General features: G+C 37.2%; 1 protein-coding gene across 10 annotated transcripts in view; it reads right to left on the reverse strand.

The window, feature by feature from the left end:
• Nucleotides 1-857: 857 nt before the first annotated feature.
• The window catches only part of LOC124403191 (receptor-type tyrosine-protein phosphatase S-like), a 135,718-nt gene continuing 109,065 nt past the window's right edge, over nucleotides 858-27,510 (reverse strand). For 8 of the 10 annotated variants that reach the window (XM_046876829.1, XM_046876826.1, XM_046876827.1 and 5 more), the window contains 16 exons: nucleotides 27,027-27,242; nucleotides 25,820-25,977; nucleotides 24,350-24,361; nucleotides 23,918-24,030; nucleotides 21,758-21,855; nucleotides 21,163-21,286; nucleotides 17,836-18,011; nucleotides 16,306-16,425; nucleotides 15,268-15,422; nucleotides 14,165-14,450; nucleotides 12,703-12,881; nucleotides 10,023-10,149; nucleotides 9,356-9,481; nucleotides 7,901-8,055; nucleotides 4,995-5,130; nucleotides 858-3,895 (listed from right to left, as the gene is read on the reverse strand). In XM_046876829.1, the coding sequence (XP_046732785.1) occupies nucleotides 3,827-3,895; nucleotides 4,995-5,130; nucleotides 7,901-8,055; nucleotides 9,356-9,481; nucleotides 10,023-10,149; nucleotides 12,703-12,881; nucleotides 14,165-14,450; nucleotides 15,268-15,422; nucleotides 16,306-16,425; nucleotides 17,836-18,011; nucleotides 21,163-21,286; nucleotides 21,758-21,855; nucleotides 23,918-24,030; nucleotides 24,350-24,361; nucleotides 25,820-25,977; nucleotides 27,027-27,242 (2,250 nt within the window). In that variant the 3' untranslated portion in view covers nucleotides 858-3,826. The remainder of the gene's footprint in view (nucleotides 3,896-4,994; nucleotides 5,131-7,900; nucleotides 8,056-9,355; nucleotides 9,482-10,022; nucleotides 10,150-12,702; nucleotides 12,882-14,164; nucleotides 14,451-15,267; nucleotides 15,423-16,305; nucleotides 16,426-17,835; nucleotides 18,012-21,162; nucleotides 21,287-21,757; nucleotides 21,856-23,917; nucleotides 24,031-24,349; nucleotides 24,362-25,819; nucleotides 25,978-27,026; nucleotides 27,243-27,510) is intronic. The other 2 variants (XM_046876836.1, XM_046876828.1) reach the window with 1 other exon arrangement.

Genomic DNA, 27,510 nt, shown 5'->3' on the forward strand with positions numbered 1-27,510 from the left:
GAACAATATGTGTCATGTCAACACAGATCTCAAACCTCTAAATGTCTTCAGTCATTTACTACCAGTTTCTTTAAGAGACTGTTGCTAAATGTTGTTCTATATAAAAACGTGTAGTTATTTTCCATCATTTTTTCTGAATGCTGGTTTACTTTTGGGGAAATTGAGACTACATATTAAAATTGATTATGTTTGTGATTGTCTCCAAAGAGAGGCTTGCAGTCATTTAGCAGAATATGTGAGAAGAGCCATTTTCATTACACACAAACAGTTTTAGAAACAAATGAAAGGTGAAGAAATTTCTTCACACTGATCCTTCATTGCTTGAATATATTTATACAGGGTACTGAACATGGTATTACCCACTTTTTAAAAAAAATCTCACCTTGATTTTATACACAGAGGGTCAGCGAGATGAAAGTGATGAAAGAAGGTGTGGGGTAGAGGGGTTCATCTCTGTCTACCTGGATTTGAAAAACAAGATGATGTTGTGAACAGCTTGAAGGTGAGAAGGGAGGAATAACAGGAATGGTGATATAAGAAAGAATTAGGATCATGGAAAAAGTGAGAAACAACTCAGATGGGAAAAACAGAGAACAGATGGAAATTTGACAAGCGATTGTGATTTCAAGTCTTAGGAAATGTAATATTAAATGTGTGGCAGGAGAAAGTGTTGAGATATTGACTGACTCATAGCATTTTGAATCTGTTGGCTATGTGCTTGAATTGTGAACAGAAATAATACGTGCTACTGGTGCGAGTACAAGGTGTGAGCTGATCACTTGTTTCTGAAAAAAATAATAAAAAATTGGAAAAGCGTCCTTGGAAAAGAAAGCAGACTCTTTGAAGATCACTGTGGCTCCAGTCTTTCTGTTTTTATTACAAAGTCAACATATCTACATATATGATTTCAAATAAATCAGCAGAGAGAAGTGAGAGGTTGAAAATGTGAACGCTTGTTAGCACTTGGCCTGAATATCTTGCAGTGTATTAAAATCTTAGGGTCCTTTTTTCTGTCCAGTTATCCTGCTTTATGTTTCCTCTTTAATGGTGGCTTCAGAAAATAGTCACCCCCTAGAGATTAGTCCTTTTTTCGCTGTATTGCAACACCAAAGTTAAATATATCAGCATGCATTATTTCTGCTTCTTTTGAATTCAAAAGGAAACAAATTATTTCTATGTTCTCAGAAATACTGTTTAACTGATAGGTATTGACCAATCTTTCTTAAACACTCAACCATTTATGCAATAAATATCACTGATGTTTTGAGGCTTCACAGATAAAACATCAGATCAGGTCAATCCTGTTGTCATGAGCACCAAAGAACTGCCCATTAAGCTTCAAGATGCAGTTGGTAGGAGGAAAATATGAAACCTGGGTAAGGTAAGAAAAAGATCAACAGCACTTAAAATTAAGCAAGTAAAAAAAAAAAAAAAGGTAAAATAAAAAATCCTATTATTTTACTTCAATTTGATGTTACAACACAGCAAATCACTGGGGGTTAAATACTTTCTGGGGGCACTGGTATATGCTGTAAGATTTGTAAGTTATGCTAAAAGCTGGCTATATATCCTTTATAACGTTAAATATTCAGCTGTAAGTCTTTCAGATGTGCTTTCCTCGAAGGGATGAAGAGAGACGCTCATCTCCTCTGTCGCTTCAGCCCATTACAAACTACAAACTGCAAAGTGCATTTGAACATTTGAGCTGTTATGACCATTATGCTGTATATTGTGCAATTCCACCGTAACCATTTCCATATATTATCAACAAACATCTGCCTTAATCTAATATAAATAAGCAAGATTGGATAAAGGGTAATAAATAATATCAGTACTCCATCAGTGTGTGCTTTAAAGAACAGGCTCTTAAAGTCGCTGTGGTCGTTTTCAAGTCCCATAATCTCTCTCCAATACCTTTAAGTGGCCGTCGTTTGTTTCTGTGTAATCATTATTATCAACAGGAGAATTTTAGTTATACTACTGGCACTTAGCGCAGATCCTTCTGATGAGAAACAGGGTCGGAGTAATTTTCACAAAATTAGGAAAGGCTGTTAGGCCCTTCTGAGGGATTTTTTAAATCTTTTTTACTAAAAAAACAATTCCAGGCCTTGTGCTGTTCTGTTCCTAGGACATTCTAAGAGAAATTTATACAGGAAATATAAAAAAAAAAAGAAAAAAAAAAGATTTTACAGAGGGACCATGTACAGTCACATTAGCTTGCCAACTACACAACATCTCGTCGATTATATTCCAGCAAGTACTCCAAAAAAATGAATATAAATATTATTAAAAATACAAGCATCATATCAGCAAAACCAAATAAAAAAATCAGATCGGTTAAATATTTGACGACGACGATAAGGCTCACTTTTAGTCTCTTGACGAGGATCAGACCTACGAAAAAATGTCCTCCGTCTTCGTCCGTTCCAGAGGGCTTGTGCTAAATCTTCTGTAACTATTCATAATAAACTCCTTTGTGCTATGCCTACACACGACTCCTCCACTAAACAAAAACCTAACATTTTCTTCTAGCACAGTTTAATTAAGCGAAAGAACTACTGGAAAAATTCAATTGAACTGGCTTCTGCAGTCAGTCTTTGCTTTTGGCAGCGGGTTTTATTCAACTTCACAAAGCACTTTCATTTTTAGTCGGAACACTAGAATGCTTTGAAATTGACTTGTGAGAAGATTCTTCAGCTTTAGATTTTCTGCCATGGTATAGGGACTAAGGGATAGAGGATATATGGTCATGTTATAGCCCATATGCTCTTAGCCTGTCAGCATGTCAGACGTAAATAACAGTGTACTGTTTGCATACGGTCTTCATACGGGCCCAAAGAAAAACAGCTTCTTCGTCTCAAATCTTGGATCTTTTACCAAACAAATTCCAACATTTTCAGAAGATGACTAAATTTAAGCCGTTGCTAACTCATATTTCTCACGCACAGGGTATAAGCAGCATATTTGTGGAGAGAAGAAAGAGAAAAGAGACAGAGGGGGAAGAAAAAGGAAGAGAAAGAGTGACACACATCAGAATTACAGTATTCACAGGCGCTCTGTCCAAAACTGACAACAAAAAAAAACTCTATAGACGTATCTGACAGCTCTTTAAAGGCAAAGTTCAATCACGATAGCGCTCCAACTGACCAGGAGTAAAAGAGACACTGAAGCTGATTATATTACATTACTAATGTAGTGTAAGAAGAGTCAGTGATACAGCCGTTCGCCTCCAAAACCAAGAGAATCCATAACCTATGACCCTCTGCCGTTGTTGCTCCGTTAGGCACAGAAGGTACGAGTTCTGCTTCTCCTTTACGGCACCGAAAACCTTCGTCATACAGGAGCTGACGGGAGTTCACCTCTGATCTTGTTTCATTGGCAAATACAGTTCGGTTTCAACTCCCAGTGAAGAGTGCAGCAATTTTCCAGGCGTTTTTGAATTCATTGTTTTTTTTTGTTTTTTTTTTTACATATCGTAATTTTTTGTTGTTTATTTCGAAATAGGTTTTGTTTATTTATCCACGTTGTAATATTTCTAAAAAGGCGACCACGACATTAATATCAATAACTGAACACTGAGGTAATAAGCTTGCTGTGATACAGAACTTCCCTGGGAAGCTCTTGAGAGAAAACTTTTTTGTTTGTCAATTTGTCTTTTTTTTGTCTTTTTTTTGTATTTTTTTCATTTCTCCTCCAAAACTGCATTCAATGTCATCGGATTTCAAAAACATTCCCCTTCGCAATGGCATCATGGAACAAGAGAATTTCTGTAGCGCTGTAAAACATTGAGATGGGTGTTGGGGAGACGAGTGTGTTCTTCCTCCTTTTATGTTGCATAGTGATCAAAGCTTCCCAAGTACTCGAGAGCGGCCTGGTAACAGAACTGGTATTCATCCTGCAAAGACAAACAGCAAGACACAACAAGTTAAATTCCACCAGTGAAGATAATTTGACAATATAATACGTTTTTTTTTTTTTTTTTCCGGATTGGGAGCACTGATGATTTCTATGTAGAAATTCTCAAGAGAGGTTTTCCCTGTGAGAACAGCTTTAAAACAGAACTCATATCCAGGTGAAATCAATAAAGATCCACAGAAGCCTTGAGGAACTTGGACAGTCAGGTTTGTTTCTTGTCCTAATTGTGATGCACTTAATACAGCTAGATGCCTAGATGACTGGGTCAGAGCATCTCCAAAACTGCAGTTCTTGTGGGGTGTTCCTGCTGTGCAGTGGTCAATATCTATTAAAAGTGGTCGAAGGAAGGAAACGTTGTGACAGGGTCATGTGCGGCCAATGCTCATTGATGCGCATTGTGAGTAAAGGGCGGGCCGTGTGCTCCGATCCAGCAGACGAGTTACTGTAGCTGGAACTGCTGAAGAAGTTAATGCTGTTAATGCTCGATGACTCAGGACTGTTTTGACAGAAAAAAGGGAACAACACAATATTAGGCAGGTGGACCTAATGTTATGCCTGATCGGTGGCCATAAAGTACCTACACTGACCCATACCTGCACAGTGTAGATCTCAGATAGATTCAGAAGTTATGTGAGACTTGCAAATGGGATCTTTTTTTTTTTCGTCTGCTCCCGTTAGGGGTCGTCACAGTGAATCATCCGTCTCCATATCACCAGTCCTCTACATTTGCCTTTTTTAAATCAATCCTCTGCATGTCTCCCTCACCATATCTATATTCCTCCTCCTTTCTGCTCAAACTGCTCCTCAGCATTCTTCTATTGCTTTATATACCCTGTGTCATTCCTCTGCACATAACCAAACTATCTCAAATGCGCCATTCTTACCTTCTGGGATCTATATATCTATATAATTTATTTTAGATATTATTCATTTACAAAGATTCTGACTTACTCTCACTTTAAGGGCATTTTCATGAGATTTTTGGTTTATTCTTGGCCTCAGGTTTATGATTATATAACTAGATTATGAATTAGAGCACAGTATAGAGGTATTCACGATTTAGTCAGGCTTGGTTTTACCTCCGTCTGCACCATGGCTGGTCGTTGTGTACGCAGCATTTTGACTGTTTGGAAGATGTCCACAGCGCCCTCGTAACGCATCCGCTCCAGCACGATACTGAGAGTGATGAACACACCTGTCCTACCCACACCCGCACTGAGAGGGTGAGAAAGAGAGAGAAGCAAAAGAAGAAGTGAGAAAAACAGTGTGTGTGTAGTATGAGCGAATAAGCAAATGAGACAGATGAGGAGAGAGAGGAAAAAAAGAAAGTGCAAGTGAAGGTTGAATCCTGCTTAATGAATCGCTCTTATTTGATTCATTAGCAAGTCTAATGTGAGGCAGCAGCTCATGCAGCTGTGATCCTGACCCTTCTTCTGCTTTTTAAAGGCTGTGATCTGTGGGTCAAAGGGAATTCTGCCAACACCACACAAGCATTTCTGAGTGCAAGAAAATGTGGGGCTAATTTATTTTCCTAGCTTATGGTTATACATGCATCTCTTCTACAGATTAGCACTCAATATATAAACAAAAGTTAGTAAAGACTTAAAATTTACTTTTTGCCATTTGCTGATATATCAACTGCCACTCTTCTGTCTCATTCAGCCACAAGGGTGTTAGTAAATCCAGTGTAAGACGAGGAGGCCTGGGGTGCAGTCAGTGTTCCAATTGGTCCCAAAGGGGTTCAATAGGGTTGAGGTCAGAATTCTATAGCATGCGGGTCAAGATCTTCCTTGCTAACCTTTGTAACCCATAACTTCATGCCTTTGTGCTTTGTACAGGGGAATTGTGATGGACCACATCCAAAGACATTCTATACAATTGTGTGCTTTTAATTTTTTGGTAACAGTTTGGGGAAGAACCGCATGTGGCTGAAAAAAATCAGGTGTCCCTATACTATTGCCCATATAGTATAGCTCATGTCAGTAGTCTAGAGGAAGAATTCAGAATACACGTGGTGCATTTCTAGAAGTTAAACTGCAAACTATTACAATGTATTCAGTTTTGTCAACCACACCACTGTGTGGTCAATGTGCAGCTTGTATAGAAGTATAGATTTACTGTCCTCTGAAAATAACTCAACATACAGCCATTATTGTCAAAAAAGGTGGCAACTATAGTGAGTACACCCTCAGTGATAACAGCTGTATGTTGTGTAACCATGCAAAGCCACATGTGCGGTTCATCATATTCATGTTTTTGTTTGCTTGACAGGACCATTAGAGCAGTAAATTTGGTGGCTTTGAGTACAAATCTGTCATACTGACCACTGTATGTTCAACATGGCACCTTATTGCAAAGAACTCTCCAATGAGTTAAGAATTAGAATTGTTGCTCTCCACAAATATGGCCTAGTATATAAGAAGATCAGAAACACCCTGAAACTGAGTTACAGTACAGTGGCCGAGGTCAATAAGAGGTTTTTCTAAGACTGGTTTCACTTAAAACAAGCCTCGCACGGGTCGACCATAGAAGTTGAGTCCACATGCTGTGCGTCAGGTACAGATGCTGGTTCCAAAAAACAGACGCATGAGTGCTGCCAGCATTGCTTTAGAGGTTTCAGAAGCAGAAGGTCCGCTTGCCGGTGCTCAGACCAAACGCCGCAAACTGCAACAAGCCATCTTCCCAGAAGGAAACCTCTTCTGAAGCTGAATCACAAGAAAGCTTGCAAACAGTTAGCTGAAGAGAACCTGTCCAAAAGCATGAATTACTAGAACCATGTCCTGTGGTCTGATGAGACTAAGATAACTTGTTTGGCTCAGATGGTGTCCAGCATGTGGTGAGGAGTACCAAGAAAATTGTGTCTTGCCTACAGTCAAGCATGCTGGTGGTAGCATCCTGGTCTGGGGCTGCTGCATGAGTGCTGCTTGTACTGTGGAGCTGCGGTTCATTGAGGAAAACATGGATTCCACATGTACTGTGACTTATGAAGCAGAACATGACACCCTCCCTTCAGAAACTGGTCAGAACGTCACTTTTCCAACATAATGACGACCCCAAACAATCTGCCAAGATGACAACTGCCTTGCTGAAGAAGCTGAAGGTGACGTTGATGAACTGGCCAACTATGTCTCCAGACCTGAGCCCTATTAAGCACCTGTGGGGCATCCTTAAGCAGAAGATGAAGCGGCATGTGTCTAACATCCAGCAGCTCTGTGATGTCATTATGGAGGAGTGGAAGAGAATCCCAGTAACAACCAGTGCAGTTCTGGTGAATTCCATGCCCAAGAGGATTAAGGCAGTGCTGGAAGACAATGTTGCTCACACATAATATTGACACTTTGGCAACAATTTCGACATGTTCCTTATGGTGTACTCACTTTTGTTGCCAGCAATTTGGACAATAATGGCTGTATGTTGAGTTATTTTCAGAAGACAGTAAATCTGTACTGCTATACAAACTGCACAATGACTACTCTAAAATATATCCAAGTTTAATTTCTATAGTATTGTCCCTTGAGAAGATCTACCAAAATGGTTGAAGAAATGTAAGAAAAAATTCCCACTGCATTATTTCTCTATAAGATAGAAATCCCAGTTTTTAATTCCAAATTTCAACATCTTCGACATGTCTTCAACATGTATACCAGGGGGTAAAAGTTGACAACTAACTATTTCAAAATAAATCTTTGTTATTTGTTCTTAAACAAATAATAACTTCTTGACAATACTTGTGCACTATAGTATAAAGTTGCGCACTACAGCTATAATCCAGGTTTTACTTTCAGCTGTGCCATGTGACCATTTTGGTCTCTGAGGACATTTATATTTAACCAGCTGTGTGTGCTCCTGCCCTGTATTCACACAAGGTCAAGTGCTTTTTTCTTCAAGAGCACAGTGGCAGTAAGCATCAATGGAGATTGCACCCATGACCCCTTCAGTATGACCAAAGTCGTCTCCAATAGGTAGAATTGTGCTACAAACAAACCTGCAGTGGACAGTGATTGGTCCATCCTGCCCAAACTGCTCCTTGGTTTTGTGAACTTGCCCAATGAAATCGATGAAGCCCTCTCCTGATTTTGGCACTCCCTGTTCGGGCCAGTCAGTGAACTGGAACTGCCTGACTGTCCGTGACTGTCCGTCCTTCAGTGAGAAACATACACATAGTTGACAAAGCTTAATAACTTAAAGTAGTGCTCAGATGCTTGAAAAAGAAGATCTGTAAATGAATTTGTTTATGCATTTCTAAGTATTAACATATAATTATTTTTATAAAATATTGCTGTTGAATTCTTCAGTCTAACGAATCATTTTCCAGAACAACAGCGATGTCCATTATACCATATCATCACTGAAATGGTAATGCCGCTTCTAAAGCGATGTGCATGTCACATTAATTTTAGAAGTCTCCAGTATTATTGCTTTGTAACAATCAGTACGTTTTCTATCATTGTTTTCAGGGTAGAGGACTTTGTGATTTCTGGTTGCTTGAAAGCTATGTGTGTGTTTGTTTATTTTTTTATCATTCATAAATTCACTTAACTAAGCCCCATGGATGAACTATGAACAGTTTAAAAGCCTGACATGCAGTTCAATAACATTGAATATTGTATTTGTTTGCAAATTGCTGTAGTATAAGAAGAAATAAAACACTTTTATTCCTGTCAACTTTAAGGTGATCCTTCTACATAGTTGATTAGTTGTATGTAATACTATTTTTTAGTTGTTCCTGAAGTTATGATGTAACACACAACCTGATCTAAAACCAGAAAAAAGTTGTTTTAGAATCTGTAGTAAAGCAAACACATTAAAACATTTTATAATACTATGTTAAAAAATGACTTTTGGGAAAGAAAAATGGAAAAATCTTTGTTAACTGTAATTAAAAACATGCATAGATCCTGGAAATGATATTCACAAATATCTAGCCTATCTATAAGATTATATGAATTTAGTATATTTGTTGCACCTTACGTGATTTAAGCACTTATTTAAGGCTTGAATTACTAAAGACTTGTGTAAAAAACACTTAACTGACAAAACAAAGGTGCGAGATGAATTCTAATATTATGCTGCATTTTCTTGATATGTGAAAAGGCCTCACAGTTTTTTGACAGTTTTTTAATAGATTCTAGCATCTTTAATCCTGTGTTACAATCGACAATTATAATAACAAGCAATTAGGCATACATGTGGCAAGTTCCTGTCTTATACGTCTCAGTGCCTTCTTCTGATCTGAACTTGCTACAGCAATCGAGACTAATTAACACACTCAAAAATCTAATTTACGTTCCTCATCTCATTACATCAAAATGCCTGCGAGCTATCTTTTAGATCTTTAACAGAACACTCAATATTTTTTGAGTGGCAGTCTAGATAAAAAAAATGTCTGATTAGGAAATGTTGTGTATATTACACAATGTATGTGTTGTGCAGTACTCACTCGTGCGTCTGTCACTTTGAATTCTCTCAGGATATACTGAGGCATGTTGTACTCGGCCATGGGGTCCACCACAAAGTATTGGTAGCGGGCGGAGCGCTCGGCAGGCCAGTACTGGTGACATTTTTCCTGTTTAACGGACATAAAGATGAATAAACACAAGCTTTTAAACACTTATAGCTACCGACACTTAACTTGTGAAGTGTGCTTACAGTGTGCTTTTTAAAATGATTGACTAAAACTAAAAACTTGAAAAGTATAAAAAGATCCTATAATGACCACTAAATTATATTTAAAAAAAGTAATATAGTATAATATAATATAATATAATATAATATAATATAATATAATATAATATAATATAATATAATATACAGTGATTATGTTTATCAGAGTGACTCAAATATAAAAAGGTGGCACAAATTTGATCATCTCTGCCTTATTCCTGGTGACATAATCATGCTACAATAAAAGAGACTACTAAGCAATAAACAAAATATTGGAATATGCATCGAATATTTTCCTATTTTAAGGATGTTAAAATTACAATTTTTCAACATGTTTAATGCATCAAAGCATGTTAATTATTTATATATCGAGCACATATGGCACCTTTTTAATAAATTTAAACCAAAACAGTTCAGGTTTAGTTGTTAAGTTCGTCACCCACCCGCCCCATTTCCCTCAGTTTGGTAAGCATGACTACGATGGTGGAGTTGTGTTCCCACAGCATCCTCCAGAAATCCTCGGTGGTCTCTGCTAAAGGACCTTGTGTGGCGATGTATGCCTTCTGCTGCCTAAAAGAGAAAAACATGATGATACGCATTCAGAATACATTAAACCCTGGGGTAAAATGCCAACATGCTCAGAACTCAGCAGATGGGAAATAAAAAGTGAGGGTGTGACCTGGTATACTAATGAGTAAAAACACTCTGTATAATGTTATTTAACCTGTAATGCAGTCTGTAATTGTGGACGGTAACTAGGTTACTATTAGTATTTCCATTTGGGGAGACTTTACTGCATTTCTAAGTCAAATATCTTACTTTTTACTCAACTACATTTTCAAAAAATCAGTCATTTCTTTTTATTTGTGTGTGGATAAAAACTTAACTGGTCAAGCACACAGCAATCTACCAATCAGGGTAGAGCGCATGCTCTGTTTTATGCTTATTTCGATCGGAGTGGCAGATTTAGGCATAGGAGACATGGGAGGTCGCCAGAGGGCAGCATCTTGCAGGGGGGCGGCAATAGGGCAACCACGCAAAAAATTAATAAAAATCTTGTTATTTTTGTTTTTTGGGTTTTTTTTACAGCTTATTTGCACGGTGTTCATTGTCAATGAACCTGGTCGGGACTCGGAGTGTGCACCCACCGCCTGGAGAAGTTCCCTCACTCATACACTCAGAAAGGAGAGGCGGGGGGTTGGGTGATGTCCCCTCAGCCTCAGGTTTCCAATGGGAGAACTGACAAGACCCGGAGTGACGTCATGTCAGTTAGAAGAGCTGAATCCAAATTAAAATTATGGATGACAAAAAATGACTAAACACTCAGGAGCCTAATTCAGAAAAAAAGAGGAAAGAAGTCGGGGGGACGTGCAAAAGATCAAGGTGTGTTCGCAACTCTATCACACATCTCGTTATGAGCATAGTATAAGCTAATGCATTTAATGAAATTGGCTAATCGCTGTATATCACTGTATATCGCTGTATCGCTGTATATCACTTATGCTGTGGTGCCTGCTGTGCAACAAAAAAATTTTTTTAGCTTGCATAACATTATAGTTTATAGAATGTAGTTTAGCTTAAAGCTTAAAACAAAACAACTACAACCTCACTAGTCTAGTTGAATTGTGATTAAACTATCACTTATTGATTTGGTTACCTATAACTAAGGTGATGTCATAAAGTTCATGAACTGGGTTCAATAAGGGAAATCTCCAGTTCAGTTTAAAAGACTAATTAAAAAAATAAACATATATTATAAGGATATAGATGTTGTCTGTATCTAATGGCTACAATTAGCCAAGGAGTTTTATGGTTCTTGGTTCTGAAAGTTGTGCACAATGACGTGTATTTAATTGTGCAATAAATGCATTTAGGGTGATATTTATACATGAAAGTTAGCTCTCAGAAATGTATCCAAACTTGTAGACTGCTTGTGGAATATGTTCTTTCTCATCCAGTGACGGTAGCTGAGAGAAGCTTTTTAAAGCTGAAACTAATCATTGGGGGAGACTTTGGGTCATGGCGTGAATCAACCAGTGTGTCATTTAAGCCAGAACCCCCATTGCTGGTTGGTGGTGTATCTACTTAGCATGAACATACAGTTTAGCATCAGTTCAACAGCAAGCAGAAACTCCTGACTCTAACTTGCCATAACAATAGTGGCCTTATATCCACAATTTCTAGCAGTAGTTGAAAAGAAGGTTTTGGGCTCATGATAATTTTAATAGATATCAATCAGTGTTTGACTCATTAAAATAATTCTATTAATAGATCGGTGTGCTCAGAGTAACATTAGTCTTTTCACATAAACTGACTTGCTTAAGCAAAGAGTCTTATGCCAAAAATTATAACAGGAAACATTATAGCTATAAAAAATCATAGTATTTTGGATACTTTACATTTGCAGGCGAATACTTTTGTACTTTTGCACTTTTACTTTTACTACTGGAGTAATATTTTACCGAATATATCTCTTTTTTTTTACTCAAGTTCATGGATTGCGTACTTCGTCCACCACTGCCTATAAGAAACTTTTATATGTTCGTTATTTTTATTGTATTATTTGGATAAGGGAAAATTAACCAACCACATCCGAAGGCATCCTAAACAATTGTGTTCCTATAAGTTTGGGTTAACAATTTGGGGAAGAAGCACATATGGCTGGGGAAGTCAGGGGTTATAAAAGTTTTGTCCATATAGTGTACAGGGAAAGAGAAATTAGTGTGTTTTTATTGCTGATAGTGCAGGATGTCTGAAATAACTAAAATACCATGCACATTTCATTTTTCATCTTCGTGGAGTGATATTAATATGTAACATAAATGAATAACAAGAAGAGGAGAATATGTATTTCTCTCAGGTTATACATCAATAATGCTTAAATATTTTTTGTTTAAAAATGCAACATTTCCCCACTAGTAAATATTTCAGGTGTTTTCTATACATTGGAATGGCAATGTAGGGTTGTACACAGTATACAGTTCATTCTTATATAGTTACACTTGCAGCAATGCAAGTAAGAACATTCTAATGTATGCTTTTAAATGCACTCAGACACCATAACATTGCTACAGCAAGTCAATATAAAATGCTAATTTATTCTGAAACTGTGTAATGCCCTACCTGTATCCATCAATAAAGCTGGCGTTGATGTAGTCCGAACCATCGAGGCCTCTGATTGGCTGCAGGCACACGCGGGTGGTCTCATATGGCATGATATTTACTAGCCTGTTCTTGAACTTGTTGCAGGGCAAGTTGGCCGTCACAAACCTGGAGGTGTGAGCTTTAGTGTTTGCCAGGCGCTATAAGAACAAAAGAAAACATAGGGTTAGTATCGATCAAGCTAGATTATACAGAGCAAAGTCATAAATAAAAATAATAGTCTACTGAAAAGTCTGTGACAAAATGTGTTTAAAAGAAAAATAAAATAATTTAACAAGTACTATTTTATTCATTAGTATTAATATAATGTAAAATCACATAAAATGGGGCCAATTTTGTCTGTGAGTAGAAACCCACAGAAAACAGAGACATGCTTTAGCAGTCTCCTGAAGTAATCCCGTTAATGCATAATGAACTCTCATTTAGTGCTGAGCAGCAAAAGTTATTATACTTAACAATATTACGAGATTTAGTAAAAAAAAAAAAAAAAGTGGCGTATATTTTATCCTACACAGAATGTGTAAGGCAACCAAAATTGTGACCACCCTTTCCACCCCTCTCAGCAACTCTTCATCCTTCTACCATCAAGCAGAATGTACCAGACCACCAGACTTCAAAAACTGCCTCATTCTTAATATAGTCAGATTTTTCAAAACATGGCTGCCCCAACAACCTCTTGGTGTAGTCAAACCCTTCCAATAATCCAGCCTTTTGTATACCCATCTGTTCAAGTTTATTTAAAGTTTATTTCTATACCACTTTCCACAATGGACATTGTCTCAAAGCAGCTTTACAGCATCTTAGAATTTTAGAACAAAAATGTAAATATAGGTGAAATATGTGTATTTATTACCGATGTGATTTATCAACCATCTGCCTTTAAAAATACTGCTATGAGACACTAATCATGCTGCTACACCATTTCCAGTTTTTCTTTAATCCCAGTTGCATGTTAATGTAGAGTTTTACTTTCTTTCATCCACTAGTGGTCTATTTCAAGTAGTATGGATTAACCTGTCTATTTATTGTCCTGTGCATATAATAATTTATGCTACAGTGCAGTTAAATTCTCAAATCAGATTGTTTGGAAAGTGTACATTATTATTATTATTATAGTTATTATTATTGACGCTCCTTAACTGTACCTAAATTGTAATAAATGGCCACTCCATTATAAGCAAAATTAAAAACTCTAAGCACAAAATGCGAATAATTTTCTACTGGCACGTTACAAAGCACCTTTGTGCATTATTTTTGTTTAACACCACAATCTGGTGTGTGTTCTTGCTTACACATTTTCATTTGAACATAGTCCTATCATGCTGCTGGTTTGTGATGGTCCTGGAGAAATAACATTTCATTCTAAAGTATATCAGTTATATATAGACTTATACAGACTAGACAACTGACACGGCGTCTGTACCTTAAACTCCAGTGCCCTGCCGGTGACGTGCTCGCCGCTCTCCACCTGTGCCAATTTCTGCATGTAGGAGTAGAGGCTGCGTGCTGCCACCTCAGTGTTGCCACAGGTGACAGCCTCCAACAGGGCCTCATGGATGAAGCTGTACTGATCCTCCGTCTGCACCATGTAATTCCTCTGAGAGCGCATCAGCGTCACGTGACCATAGATGTCCACGGTGCGCTCGTGGCGGATACGTTCAAGCATGGCATCGATCACAATGAAACAGCCTGTACGGCCCACGCCCGCACTGAGAGAGAGAGAATGAGTGAGACAGAGAGAAAGAGAGCCAAAGAGATCATTCTGAGGATCATTCTAATTCCTCATTGTGTGTGGGTGTGTGTATGTGTGTATGATGCATAATAAATTCTCCAAAGACACAATCTATGACCAGAGACAAGATCCAGCTGAGTTAATCAACCACACGCTGTAAAGCTCAGAGAGACAAATAGAGCCAGACAGAGGAGGATATTTTATAATATCCCTTCTGAAATGAGAGAAGAAATCAACATCTTACTTTCTGTTTAATCTTTATTAGAGGCCACATTACAGTTCCAGAGGTTGTCTATTCTTAAAATTACTTATGGGAAACATGCTGAAACATAATACGCTTTTTGTGGTATGGAGTCTGCAGTGGAAAGACACAACTCCAAACCCAGACGGTATATATATATATATATATAAAAGGCAGTCTGGAAAAACCCTTTAGATGTCTCTGTCTGGTAAACAGCCAAAAATGTCAATAGACTGATGATCATTTGAAATAGATAAGAAAATAGTTTAATTGTCAAATTATATAACTCTTTAATATAACTTTATATAAACAATATATAAGACTTACAATTTATTTGAGCAGTTGGTTGTTTAGAGTCTGGCTCAAGGGCTCAACACTGACAGCTTGGCAGGAACCAGGATTTAAACTTACATCCCTCCCAAATAGTAGCCCAGAGCCATAACCACTGAGCCACCATACCTAAATGCCCCATGTCTAAAGCCAAATAATTTTAAAACCCATGAAAATGGAAGGGCTGTGAGTCTGTGTATGTGTGTGGCACCTGCATACTGACCTGCAGTGAACAACGATAGGACCTGCATCTGGAGGATTGCAAGCTTTAACTCTGCGCAGGAAAGCCAAGAATGGAGTGGGATACTCAGGTACACCATGATCAGGCCATGCTGTGAACTGGAACTGTCTCACCTCTCGCCTTTCATTACAGCCACTCTGAGAATGCAACACAGAGGTGAAAAAGAAATTAAAACTATGGCAATAATAGGGATAGTAAAATGAAATAATGCTGCTGTCTATTTCCCTCAATGAATTGAAGAATACACAAATGCATCCCAATAATAAGCGTATAGTAATAAATATACTGTATGATTTTTTTTTTTTACCTTTGTGCATCCAAATGTACAGATCTTTCATTAAATAATTATTTCAAATATTAAATCATTAATATTTGACTAAAATGTGCGAATTTCAGTCGTGTTGAATGAATTACTTTGAGTGTCGTTAATTATCATTTATGATGCAGGAATTTTTTTACATTTATTTAGTCAGTGTAATTCATTACACTTCAAGATCTCTCAATCAATGATTACAGTCAACCAAATCCAAAAATAGAGCTACAAAAACCGAATGTGGGTGTACGAGCGTGCGCACATATGTGAGTGTATGTGTGAGAGAGAAAGAGAGAGAATGAGAGAAGCCTGATATATGATACACTCTCCATAGGGGGGAAGGTAATTAGAGAGCCTCAGTCTCCAAGTCTCTGGAGGAAAGCGTCAGTAAGAAACACAGAGAATGTCAACTATTGAGATTAATTTAGACAGCGAGTCATGGAGAAAGACCTACGAGAAGAGAATGTGAGACAGGCAGGGAGTAAAATCACCTGTTAGTGGAACTGAAAGCACACAGTGTGAGAGTGATGGAGAAAGAGGGTGAGATGAAGGCTGACTGGTTGAGGGGTTGTTTGTTTTTAACGCAAGAAAGATTTGAAAAAAATTCATTATTACCTAATATGCGTATTCAATTATCAACATAGTTACATTACAACGTATTATAGAATATATAATATATATAATGTTGTACAAAAAGTTCTGATCACCTTGTGCAGTGAGAGGGTCCGCACACAGAACGTCGCAAGCTCCATGGTGTCCAGTAGCGTGACCTGCACCAAGCCGTACGTTTCTGTGCCTCTACTGGGCCAGTACTGATCACATTTTATCTACATAGAGACACACAAATGCTATTATTCACAAACATACACAATGTTTTACACAATTAGTCACAATGTCTACATCAACATAGACACAAATATATCTACTTTAAATATATATATATATATATATATATATATATATATATATATATATATATATATATATATATATATACCTGTACAGTATCTCACAACAGTAAGTACACCCCTGGCATTTCAGCAACAATTATACTATTATAATATAAATATTATAAATATAACTATTATATGTTCTCAAAGGAGCAATACTAAAGAAATGAAACTTGGGTATATTTTAGAATAGTCAGTGTGCAGGCTGTATAGCAGTACAGATTTACTGTACCCTGAAAATAACTCAACATACAGCTATTATTGTCTAAATAACTGGCAAAAAAATGAGTACACCCTAAGTGAACATGTCAAAACTGTGTCCAAAGTGTCAATATTTTGTTTTAGCAACATTGTTATCCAGCACTGCCTTAATCCTCCTAGGCATGGAATTCACCAGAGCTGCACAGGTTGTTGCTGGGATCCACTTCCACTCCAAGTATTGTCTCTTGAGGAGATATGCTAAAATGGATGCTGGAATGTGAGGGATGTACTCACTTTTGTGAGATACTGTAAATTATATATTATATACAGACAGACACTTGTACACAAATGTAAAAAAATAAAAATAAATATACTAATTAAATAATTATCAAGCATAAATTAAAGAAAGACAATCAAATGCTATAAAACTGCATTTATATCTCTTAAGATTGTGGTTTCTTTTATAAAAGCTTTTAAAAAGCTACTGGCAGCATAAATTGTGCAATTTGCGCTTCAGAATGAAAACCTGACTGAAAAAGTTTGCTCTGTTTGTAGTGCACTACCTGTTATTACACTGACTCACATGTGGACTGTGGTTTAAAAATGTGTAAAAAGAACTTCTAAAATGTAAAAAAACCCACCCTGAAATGTACAATGTTTTAAGGACGTTCCATCAGGCACAAAGACACTTGATGAGTGACATATGAGAATCACTTATAAAAAAAAAAATTACAAAAAAGTCTTGCTAATAAACTGCTAATAAATTCACCACCAAAGCTACAGCTAATAGTTAGAAGCTAATTATGAAAATAAATTGACAGAGGCTTTAAACACATTGCTTAGAAAAGCAGCTGTTGTGTTTCACACCTCATCTCTCACTATCCTTGCACATTACAGTAAAAGTCTCTGTCTTGCTTTCTCTGTCACATACACACACACACACACACACACACACACACACACACACACACACACACACACACACACACACAAACCCCCAAGAAGTAACGCACTCTGTTAAATTAACATAAATATGGGACTCTTTCACACAGCACACTTACACACCCACTGAAAAGGATCTCTTACCCTTGATTTCTCCTCCAGTTTAGTCATCATAACTATCGACGCAGCTCTCTGCTCCCACACCATCCTCCAGAAGTCTCCAAACGTCTCAGGCAGTGGGCCTTGTGTGGCGATGTACGCGTTCTGCTTCCTGTAGCCATCGATGTAGTTTGCGTTGATGTAATCGCTGCCTATAATGCCTGAAATAGACAAGCACGAAGCATTACTGGCTTGAACATTTGTTTCAATATATCCGTCTGAGTCACTTTCCTGATATTACATTTGAAACCCTTGTCTCTTCATCAGCAATTCAAAATGCCTGCCTCTGTGACATCCCTCAACACTTAAAAGTGTGGCTTGAGTCCAGGATTAGCTGGAATTTTAGTAGAAAACTCAGTTTCTATATGAACCTAGTCCCACCTGAGTCTGTGTCCAGACAGACATAATAAAAAACAAAAGGTGGGAGCTTGAGATAAATACAGTGTCTCTTATCAAGCATTTGCACATGAACCTTGTTCTATCAGAGCCAACATGCAGTTTAAACACAAAACTTTCAATGCTAGTGGTTCTGTAATGTAATTTCACAGCACTCAAACTCAAGGGTAGTGCTTTGGAGTGGGGTCAGGAGAAGAGCAGTGAATGGGCCAGCAATAATAATGCGGTTATCTGCGGTAATAGGGCAAAATTAAAACTGATACTATTAAAGTGATACAAATAGGAATGGGTTTTATGGCATTCTGACATGATCGGGAATAAAATGTTTATTAGCTTCCACAAATTCATAATGCACAATTTAGTGATATGCAGTATGCAGGGAATAAAGTAGACATACTTCTCTACACAATATTTTAAACAATATTGGAGTGGCTTTAAGTAAATCCCCTCCCTGACAAACATAACATTTTGTAATGTATATTTGAAATGATGCTAGCGATTCAAATGCTAATTTGCTGGTTGGTAGTATGGTTTTGTCTTCTGTGAGATGTGCTGTAAATATCTTTATTTTTAAATGTTCAGTGCTTAGTTATGATACTCATCTCAGCTTGATTAGTATTGTATGATGAATTACACAAAAATTAAGAGTACAGAGTATAAATGAGGAGGTGCAGGTGCTCTGCTGCATCGCTCTCCAGCAGGAGCCAAATCCTTTGGCACCACTATCATTAGGTAGTCAACTGGCATTGTGGGTAATGTAGGAAACTGCTCAAAACCGTCATCTTAATGAAAGTGATTTGAGCTAAAAATGAGAGCCAACTTTGTTTCTTGTACATCTTATGTTTATTATAAAGATTATTAACCTAATAGGATTATTTTTTTAAATAAAGAAAATTATTGCTATTAAAGAAAGACACTGTATTTCTAATTGTTACTCACAATGAACACCAGGTGGCAGCCTCTTGAACAAGCGGTGAAAATATATATTATCATAATTTTTTTAAACACAAACCAAATTGTGCATTTAAGCCTTTATACTATAGTTTAAATCCGGAAAGCAACTAAGAATAATTAAGGGCCTTGGTTTTTTAAATGACATAATTAAGCATATTAATACACACTTACAAACACACTGATTCTTTTTCTCCATAAATGCAATTTTATACTGGATAGGAACATTCCTCTTTATGTTCTTAACCAACTTGCTAGCTTACACAGAATGGTTGCAGGGTTTGTAAATGATCTAGCAATTTGAATGGAACTGACCTGAGCTCAGTGAAAGAGAATAATGTTAATTGGGGTCTGTGCTGCAGAGACGCTGATTAGCCCACATACATGCACAGGCACATGAATCAGGAAAAAAAGTGGTTCAGTAATCATGACCTTTTGACCCTGGATCTCAATTTACTGCATATACTGTAAAGTGATTTTTTCATAATGGAAGTAAGTGTAAACTTATTAAATACCTTTCAAAACAGAAGAAAACCTCAATCATACGTTGAACATTACTACACCTGAAGACAACAGTAAATGCGGCATGATTTGGTAGGAAATCAATAGTGTAATGCTACCTACTTAATTTATATGTGTTTCTTTATATAAAATCTATAAGTTTATAATAAAACTTTTTTATAACAGCAGGTCCTAAAAACCAACCTTTACTCTAATTTATTCATTAAAGAATTAAGTTTTTTAATTCAATGCAAAGTGAGACATCCCCAACATCCTCGTTTTTCCCCCTTTTAAAAGTAATAAAAATAAATAAATAAAAGAATACAGATTGTCTTCATGAAGTCCTCCTTCATTAAAACTCACCCATGCCGTTTTACTGTTACAAACAATAATTCTGGAGACTCCTTCCAAAAAATGCAATATAAACCTCTTCTTAGAAAAAAACAGTCACAAATATACTGCCTTTCAATGTGTGCTGCAGTAAAAATCACAGCAAGCGCCACGTTCATGCTCCGTTTAGAGTTCTCTATCCATATGTGTTTGCGTCAGTCCTGTCTCCTCCCTGTTCTTATCATTGGTGAGTATCATTGGGGTATTAAAACCTTGGATAAGTTTCTTTTAAAAAACTGTTTTGTTTGAGTCTCTCTGCGAAGGCAAGAGACAAAGCATTTGTCCTGTAAACTCCTAAACTTTGTTTCTTTTGTATGTGTTTCTTGAGGTTTCTTTATGCGCCTGTGTCATGATTTTAGTAAAAAAAGGACCATATTTGATGACAGACATCACATTTAGGACAGTAGTAAGCTCTTATATAGACTGCAGAGCTGATGTACGGGGGGTGTGTGATACATGAAGAAAAATCCAGAAAGACTGCAGGTTACTACAATAACTGAAGAGGTAGTGCAAATTGCATTTCACCTGTAGGAAAATTTGATTTCACCTCCTACAGCTTCAGAAGCACTTTGCTTGCACAGCTGATGAAGGACTTTTGCCCACAACTTTACACATTACACTGCAATTTTTTTACTACTATTTTTTTTTTTATGTACAAAAGTATTGGGACACCTGACTTTTCCAGTGGTGCTTCTCCCAACTGTTACTACAAATCTGGAGGTGCACAATGGTAAAGGATGTCTTTGGATGTGGTAGCATGAAACTTTCCCTTCACTTGAACTAGGAAACTTAAAAATGTTCCAGCATGACAATGTGCACACAAGCTCCATGAAGATATGCTTTACATGGGCTGTAATGCAAGACCTTGAGTGGTCTGCTATACAGTTCCGACCTCAACCCTCCTGAACACTTTGAGATGAATTGGAACTCTGACTGCACCCCAGGCCTCCTTACCTACATCTCAAATACTGTAGAACAACCACACTCCAAAATCTACTGGAAATTCTTCCCATAAATCTGATAGTCAGGTGTCCACAGATATACTATAACTATACTATTATACTATTACTGTACCATTCACTGGTGCGAGCACGACTCTGGTGTGATCATAGGCAATGACATTTGCGTAGCGATTCTTTGGCTTGTTCACTTCCAGGTTCGAGTGCTCCCATGTGAACTGCTGCCCGGGATCGATGGACTACAAAACAAAAATTGGTGACAAACAAAGTGAACTTGTTAATTTTCATGATTTTCAACTTCAAAAAGAGCAGAAACGATCACACATTTCAGACAGTTTGGTCAGACAACAGATGTGTGAATTATTGCTGTTTTCCCTCCCCGATGAACAAATGTGCTTGCAGCTAGTCCTCAATAAAACATCATCTGTATAACCTGTGCTGTTTTTCAGAGTTTCTCACTGAGTAGCAGCAGGTCTGTATGGCTGATGAGCTTTCCCAGGGTCACCTTGGATTTATATGACCACCTCTCTTTTTGTACTTGCTCTCTTCCTTTTCTTGCTGAATACTCACATCCTTGATCATTCTTCTGTCTTTCATTTTTATGCCAAATAGTTATTCTTAGATCCTAGCTGTTTTCCTAGTTCTTTTACTTTCACACATACTCACTCTCTCTTTATTTTCAATAACCCCCACCCCCTCTCATCAGTCACCTCGTACTCCTGGGAGAGCCGGAGGTTGTCGTTGGCCTTCAAAAGCTCTGTGTGTTCTGCCAGTTCAGAGATCGGGACTGGAGGGTGACTCATCATAGCTGTAGGGGGTCAAAGGTCAAAACGGAAGATCAGAACAGAATAAAATGACCATTAGTCACAAGAACACCTGTGCTAATGAGCCGTGTAAATGTGTCTGTGTGAGTGAACGCATTAGTGTGTGCTGTGCTGTGCGTAGGCAACAATTTAGGTGTAGGTGGTTACAAGGTGCTGGGTGGGTAACGGTGGAAGAATCTAGACTTTCACCTAGGTGTGATTTCGCAGTTATGAATCACAAACGTCTGCATCTCCAGAGACAACAGAGATTTAGTTTTAAGGACAGAAGAGAGGGGAAAATCCTGTTTGTGATCAATGAAGCAATTTTTTAAGCATTTTTTTAGTAAAAAGCTTTTTGCCAACTGCAGCAGATTTGACACTATTCTGATTTTGGTGTGACTGAAGTGATTCACTCTTTCACAGTCAGAAATTTTAGTCAGAAAATGAACTGTGAATAAACTAGATTTAAAAGGAGTACATACAACCGCATTGTTTTATCTGTCCAAAACAGAACAAAAAAAAAGTGTTTTGTTTTCAGTATTGTCTGTCCCCCAGTCTAAGCAATTGGCTTGTTATCCTAATGTGTACACCTGTACTGTGTTGCGCACTTGTAGTTAATTATGCCCTGTTGTCTACAGTGCTCTTCGCCTAGTCTTGGTAATTGTTCTTGTACATTAGTTATTGACTACTGCCTGTCATCTTTATTGGTTAAAGAAATTTCTTGTTCAGTATTGTTCTTTGACCCAAGCTATAAATGGTGATTATGACTATTGGATTTCCTTTAACAGGACAAATTCTTACTACATGCACTTGCTCTAAAACACACGTTACCATCCGGAAAACTTTCTGTCATCATCCACACATCGGTTTCTCTCCATGTCTCTCTAAATTGCACCTACTGTATGTTTGGGAAGTGCATACAAGCTAAAGTGCACACACAGTCAGAAAGTGTAGTCAGAAAATAAACTGTAAATAAACTAGAGTACATACAATCTAATTGTAATCTGTCCAAAAGTTATTTCCGACATTGGAATAATATGCACTCCTTTACTTACTTGACTTAATTTTAGTTTTATCTTAGATATTCATTTGCATTATTTTTCACATTAGATATAAAGCTACTATTTCAGATGGAAGGATCTGTTTTTATGTGTTATCACCTTAGGCAAATCAGCAAACTCAATTTTACTTTGATTATATATAGATAAAAGACACAAAAAAACCCAACACTTATGGCATAAATGTTCTAACATTGCTAAGCTCTCCTGTCTTTAACAAATGAAAAGGTATCAGTATAAAGCTTGTGGCATAAACAAAAGTCCTCAGTAAACCAACACATTATGTAAGAATAGGAAGCAAGTCTGGGCTAATTTCTTTCTAATCCAGACTGTAGCTCAGTCTTGTCAGGTCATTACAAAGAATATAATGCTCTTTATATGTTGTGCACGTTAATTCTTGTGATTAATATCGTTTATTTATATAAAATGCAATAGATAATGTTAGAGCCATGTTGATATCTGTTGTAATCACGTATAATAAAGATTCATTTAAAAACCTTTTTGTGTAATATTGAACATCAAAATTATTTGAATTGCAAATAATTAATCGGCAGTCTAAATATGTAGATTAAAACATGAAAAAATGAGCAGAAGCAGTTGGTCATGTCCTCAATGTATCAGAGAATATAATCTCCTGTGAAAGAGAGGGTTTATTACACCGTGGCAGAAATATCTATTTATGTCGAGTATCAATTAATGCTTATGTGCCAGCTTTAAAGGTCAGGCTGAATTAAAATGGTGCGGTTCTCTGCTCTTCGTCTTTCCTGCTGCCCATCTTTTCCCTATCAAGCCCTTTCTCTTTTTCTGCCTTTAGCTTGTTTTCAATCCATTCTGTCGATTTATAATAGAAATCTGTCAAAGATTCTCTGCTCTCTTTTCTCAGATTTTATCAATAACCCTGTAGGGCCCTCAGAGAGAGAGAGAGAGAGAGATAGAGAGAGAGAGAGAGAGAGAGAGAGAAAGTTTATATGTATTTATTTCGCGTATGAAATGCGTGTGTGTTACGAGCCTGGTGTGTGGAAGTTGATGCGTCTCATCTCGACAGGGTCGGTGGGGTGATGAGCCATCATTTCAGCGTTGTTCAGTAAACACTTGGTGCCAGGCTCGGAGTCTTTGCGCTTGCTAATTAGCAGAAACAAACACACCCACACACACAAAAAAAAATAAAACAGCCGTGTACAAATTCAGGATTTTAACTAGACTCAGGACACATAAATCAATATGTCCAATCTACAAGTCTAAACTAACACTTAATAGGGGTTCTAGCAGCCAACTGCTAAACGTAATATAACAGAAAGCCGATTTGACTATTATTAGCCATAAAGTTCCCTCATTAGCAGGTTCCAGTATTTTTTATTCGAGATTACACCACCTTTCCCCATCCCCTTTAAAATACATGCTGCAATGTTCCACTGGGAATTAGAGGTCAGCACTGGCTTACCTGTCTGGTTTGCTGATGTCCCCAGAGATTGCCATGTGAAATATGAGAGGAAGACAGAATGAGGGAAAAACAGGAAGAGGAAGATGACGATGAGATAAGGACAAAGACAGAGGCATACAATTCAAAAGGGCCAAAGGGTGAGATGGGAAAAAAAATAACAAGAAAAAAAAATGAGATAAAAAAGTAATCAATATTTTCAATTCATATGCACAGGCTACATGACACCTCTTCTAGATAGCAGTGTGTTCCATCGGGGAGTGTTTAACTCCTTTCCCCTGAGGAATGAGAATGTTTCCGGACTAAATGAAAGGGCTGTGAGGGTGGTACAGCTCAGCAGAGGATTTACTTGCCAAAAATGAGATCTAATAAGCCAAGTTCAGGGTGTGTCTGCAGTTTGGCTGACTCTGTGTTCCCCACTGTTCGAATGTTCTCCAACTAAGCAAACACAAGCTGATTCTCCAACCTAAGTGCACATGACTGCTGGTATCCGTAGTAAGAATGACTTAAAATTCCATCTAGCTTTAATTTTTTTTGGTTTAGTTTTTAAGAAGCTGCTCTCTCACTCTGCATAGAGGATTTTGGCCCTCTGAAAAGAAAAAGCGGTTGGCAGCTATCCCATTATCTCCTGTTATCATTTAATCTCTTTTTTTTTTTTTTTTTTGCTCTGACACTATTCTCTCCACACCCAAAATACCACCCTGTTACATATTTAATCGCAGCATTACCATCCTCCCCATCACACTAGCAGTGTATAATATTAGCCGTATTACCAGCAATCCTTTCCATATTTCCCCCTTTTTTTTTATTCACCTTATATTCATAGAAATTTTGTACACCATTTGTATATATTTTTAATATTTATTTATACATCTACTAATATCTTTATATGTCTGCATCAAAAAGTAACTGCTTAGGTTTTGACCAAATACAAATTCATTACCTGGAATAAACAGATAATGTGTCCTAATAAGATAGAAATAGAGAAAGGTTCCAGATCTGTTTATAGGGACACAATAAAGAGTATGAAAATGTATGTGAAATATGTAACTTAAAAGGTTAAAAGTCCCACTGTTTATTAACATTAAATTACCGCATTCATTCATCCTTAGTAGCTGCCTGGTCAGGGTCACAGAGATGAATATATAACTATTTTTGAATATATTTTGGGAAAAAAAATGGCATATTGTAGGCAGGTACAAACAATAACAATAACTGTGCAAGCACGAATAATTATAAACACACTCCTGTATAATTGAGTGATGTAGCTGAGGTTGAGAATCAGTCAGAATTTACACATAATTTTACCCCTGAGTTTTTCCAAGTGTTTTCTAGTTTCTCTGGAGATAAAATGGTAGGATTTGTGTTTACTTTGTTGTTTTTGCATTTAATATGCAAAAAAAGGTCTAATCTATTTCACAGTATTGCAGTGAATAGTGCATGTCTAAAATTGTACAAATGATCATCACTCACTTCTTGTATAGCAGGATAGCAATGACAATGCAGATGATAAAGACCACTGCCAGGACTGGTCCCACCACCCAAATGAGTCCATCTCCAGCATCCAGAGGCTGGGGGTCTGAATCAGGTGCAATGACCGGGTCCGTGTAGGGGCTGGCAACGAACATCTTCTGAACACACAAATACAGCAGTTTTACATGGCAGAATGAGATCACTGCTGTATCTGGAGCATTGCTGCTTTGCAGTTCAGAGTTTTTCCCTTGAAAGTCGAGAAACTGGGCTTTATGAATGATAGTTGCGTATTGTCAAAGTTGACGGGAATAACGACAGTTTCTTTAGTCATTGTTTTCTGTTTGAAAAAACTGATGTCTGGTCACAATTGTGTGTTAATTTGAGTGGAACATTTTAACAACCTGAAAAAAAAGCTTGTTTTTGTAGTATAAAAAAATCTAAACCAATGTCATCAATATTTACAGCAAGTTGAGTATCATAATGTTAATCATCACTACACACAAACCTAGCAAGTGTGATCTCATTTATAAACATGAATCAGAGAAAAAGATGGTGCAAAGGTGAATATCTTTCCGGTTTTTAAGATTAATTTCTTTCTTGGCTTTCCCATATTTATAAATGCAAAATGAATTTTATTCTTCTGCTAAAATTAAGGAAAACCTGGCAGGCATGGTTGGAAAGCAATTTCTTAGACCGCTATCTTAAAAATAAATACAGCCTGCTTTAATAACCATCTTTTTTTTTTTTTTTTGCAGTAACCTTGGACAAACAAACGTCAAGCTTAGCTTTACCTCAAACCAATTCGTTTGACTGTTTCTTTTTAAGAAAAACTTGAAGGTTTTGCTTTTATAAACCCGTAGACATGACACCTGCATGAATTATGCATTTAAACATGCAAAATAGACACAAGTGGGTGGAGTCCATGCAGCTGATCAAAGGCATACAGCAATTTCATGAATTTGACTTAATAATACATAATTTGATGCTTATTCCTATGCAATTTAGGTGAATTGGGATAATTTCTTTATATCAAAAAATTACTTTATGTGTGTCCTGCTGCTGGAGCACTGTACGGATTATTGTATGTTATAAACAACAAATAATGAAGTGTTGGAGGCAAAGAAAGATTGATGGTGGATTTCATGGAGAAATGTAGAGGACACATTATCATCTAAAACAACTTGCTTGCTCAGCTGCAGCCTCTTACCCCAGTGGTGGAGTTGAGTTCAGCGAGGATAAAGAAGACGTACTCCTGGCCAGATTCCAGAGCGCGGTTATCAAAGCCACCATAGTCCAGCTGGTCCCCAAGCGTGAAGAACGCAGGCAGGCTGGAGGGAGTGAAGCGAGCGGTAATGTAGGCACGACGAAGGTCCACTTGCCTCTGCCGTGGGTCGTGCTGCTTCTGGCTAATGTCCTTCAACAGCTAAAAGAGGACACTCAATTAAAAACAGTTTATAACTACGAAGGAACAAAACAAACAAGCAATAGATTTTTAGTTGAATATTATGCAAATGCTGCTGAAAGGCTTTTTTTTTCCCACAACCATTAGTGGAATTGTTGTTGCTGAAGTGCCTGTAATTTAAAGTCAATTTTATTCATACAGATACTGTAGGCCTGCAGGTGTTTAGTGTCCATTTAAATTGACTGATGTAGTAATTAAAAAAAAACTAAATGTGTGTGGTGCTGAGAGT

Source organism: Silurus meridionalis, chromosome 20 (assembly GCF_014805685.1).
Source record: "Silurus meridionalis isolate SWU-2019-XX chromosome 20, ASM1480568v1, whole genome shotgun sequence".
Taxonomy (NCBI): domain Eukaryota; kingdom Metazoa; phylum Chordata; class Actinopteri; order Siluriformes; family Siluridae; genus Silurus; species Silurus meridionalis.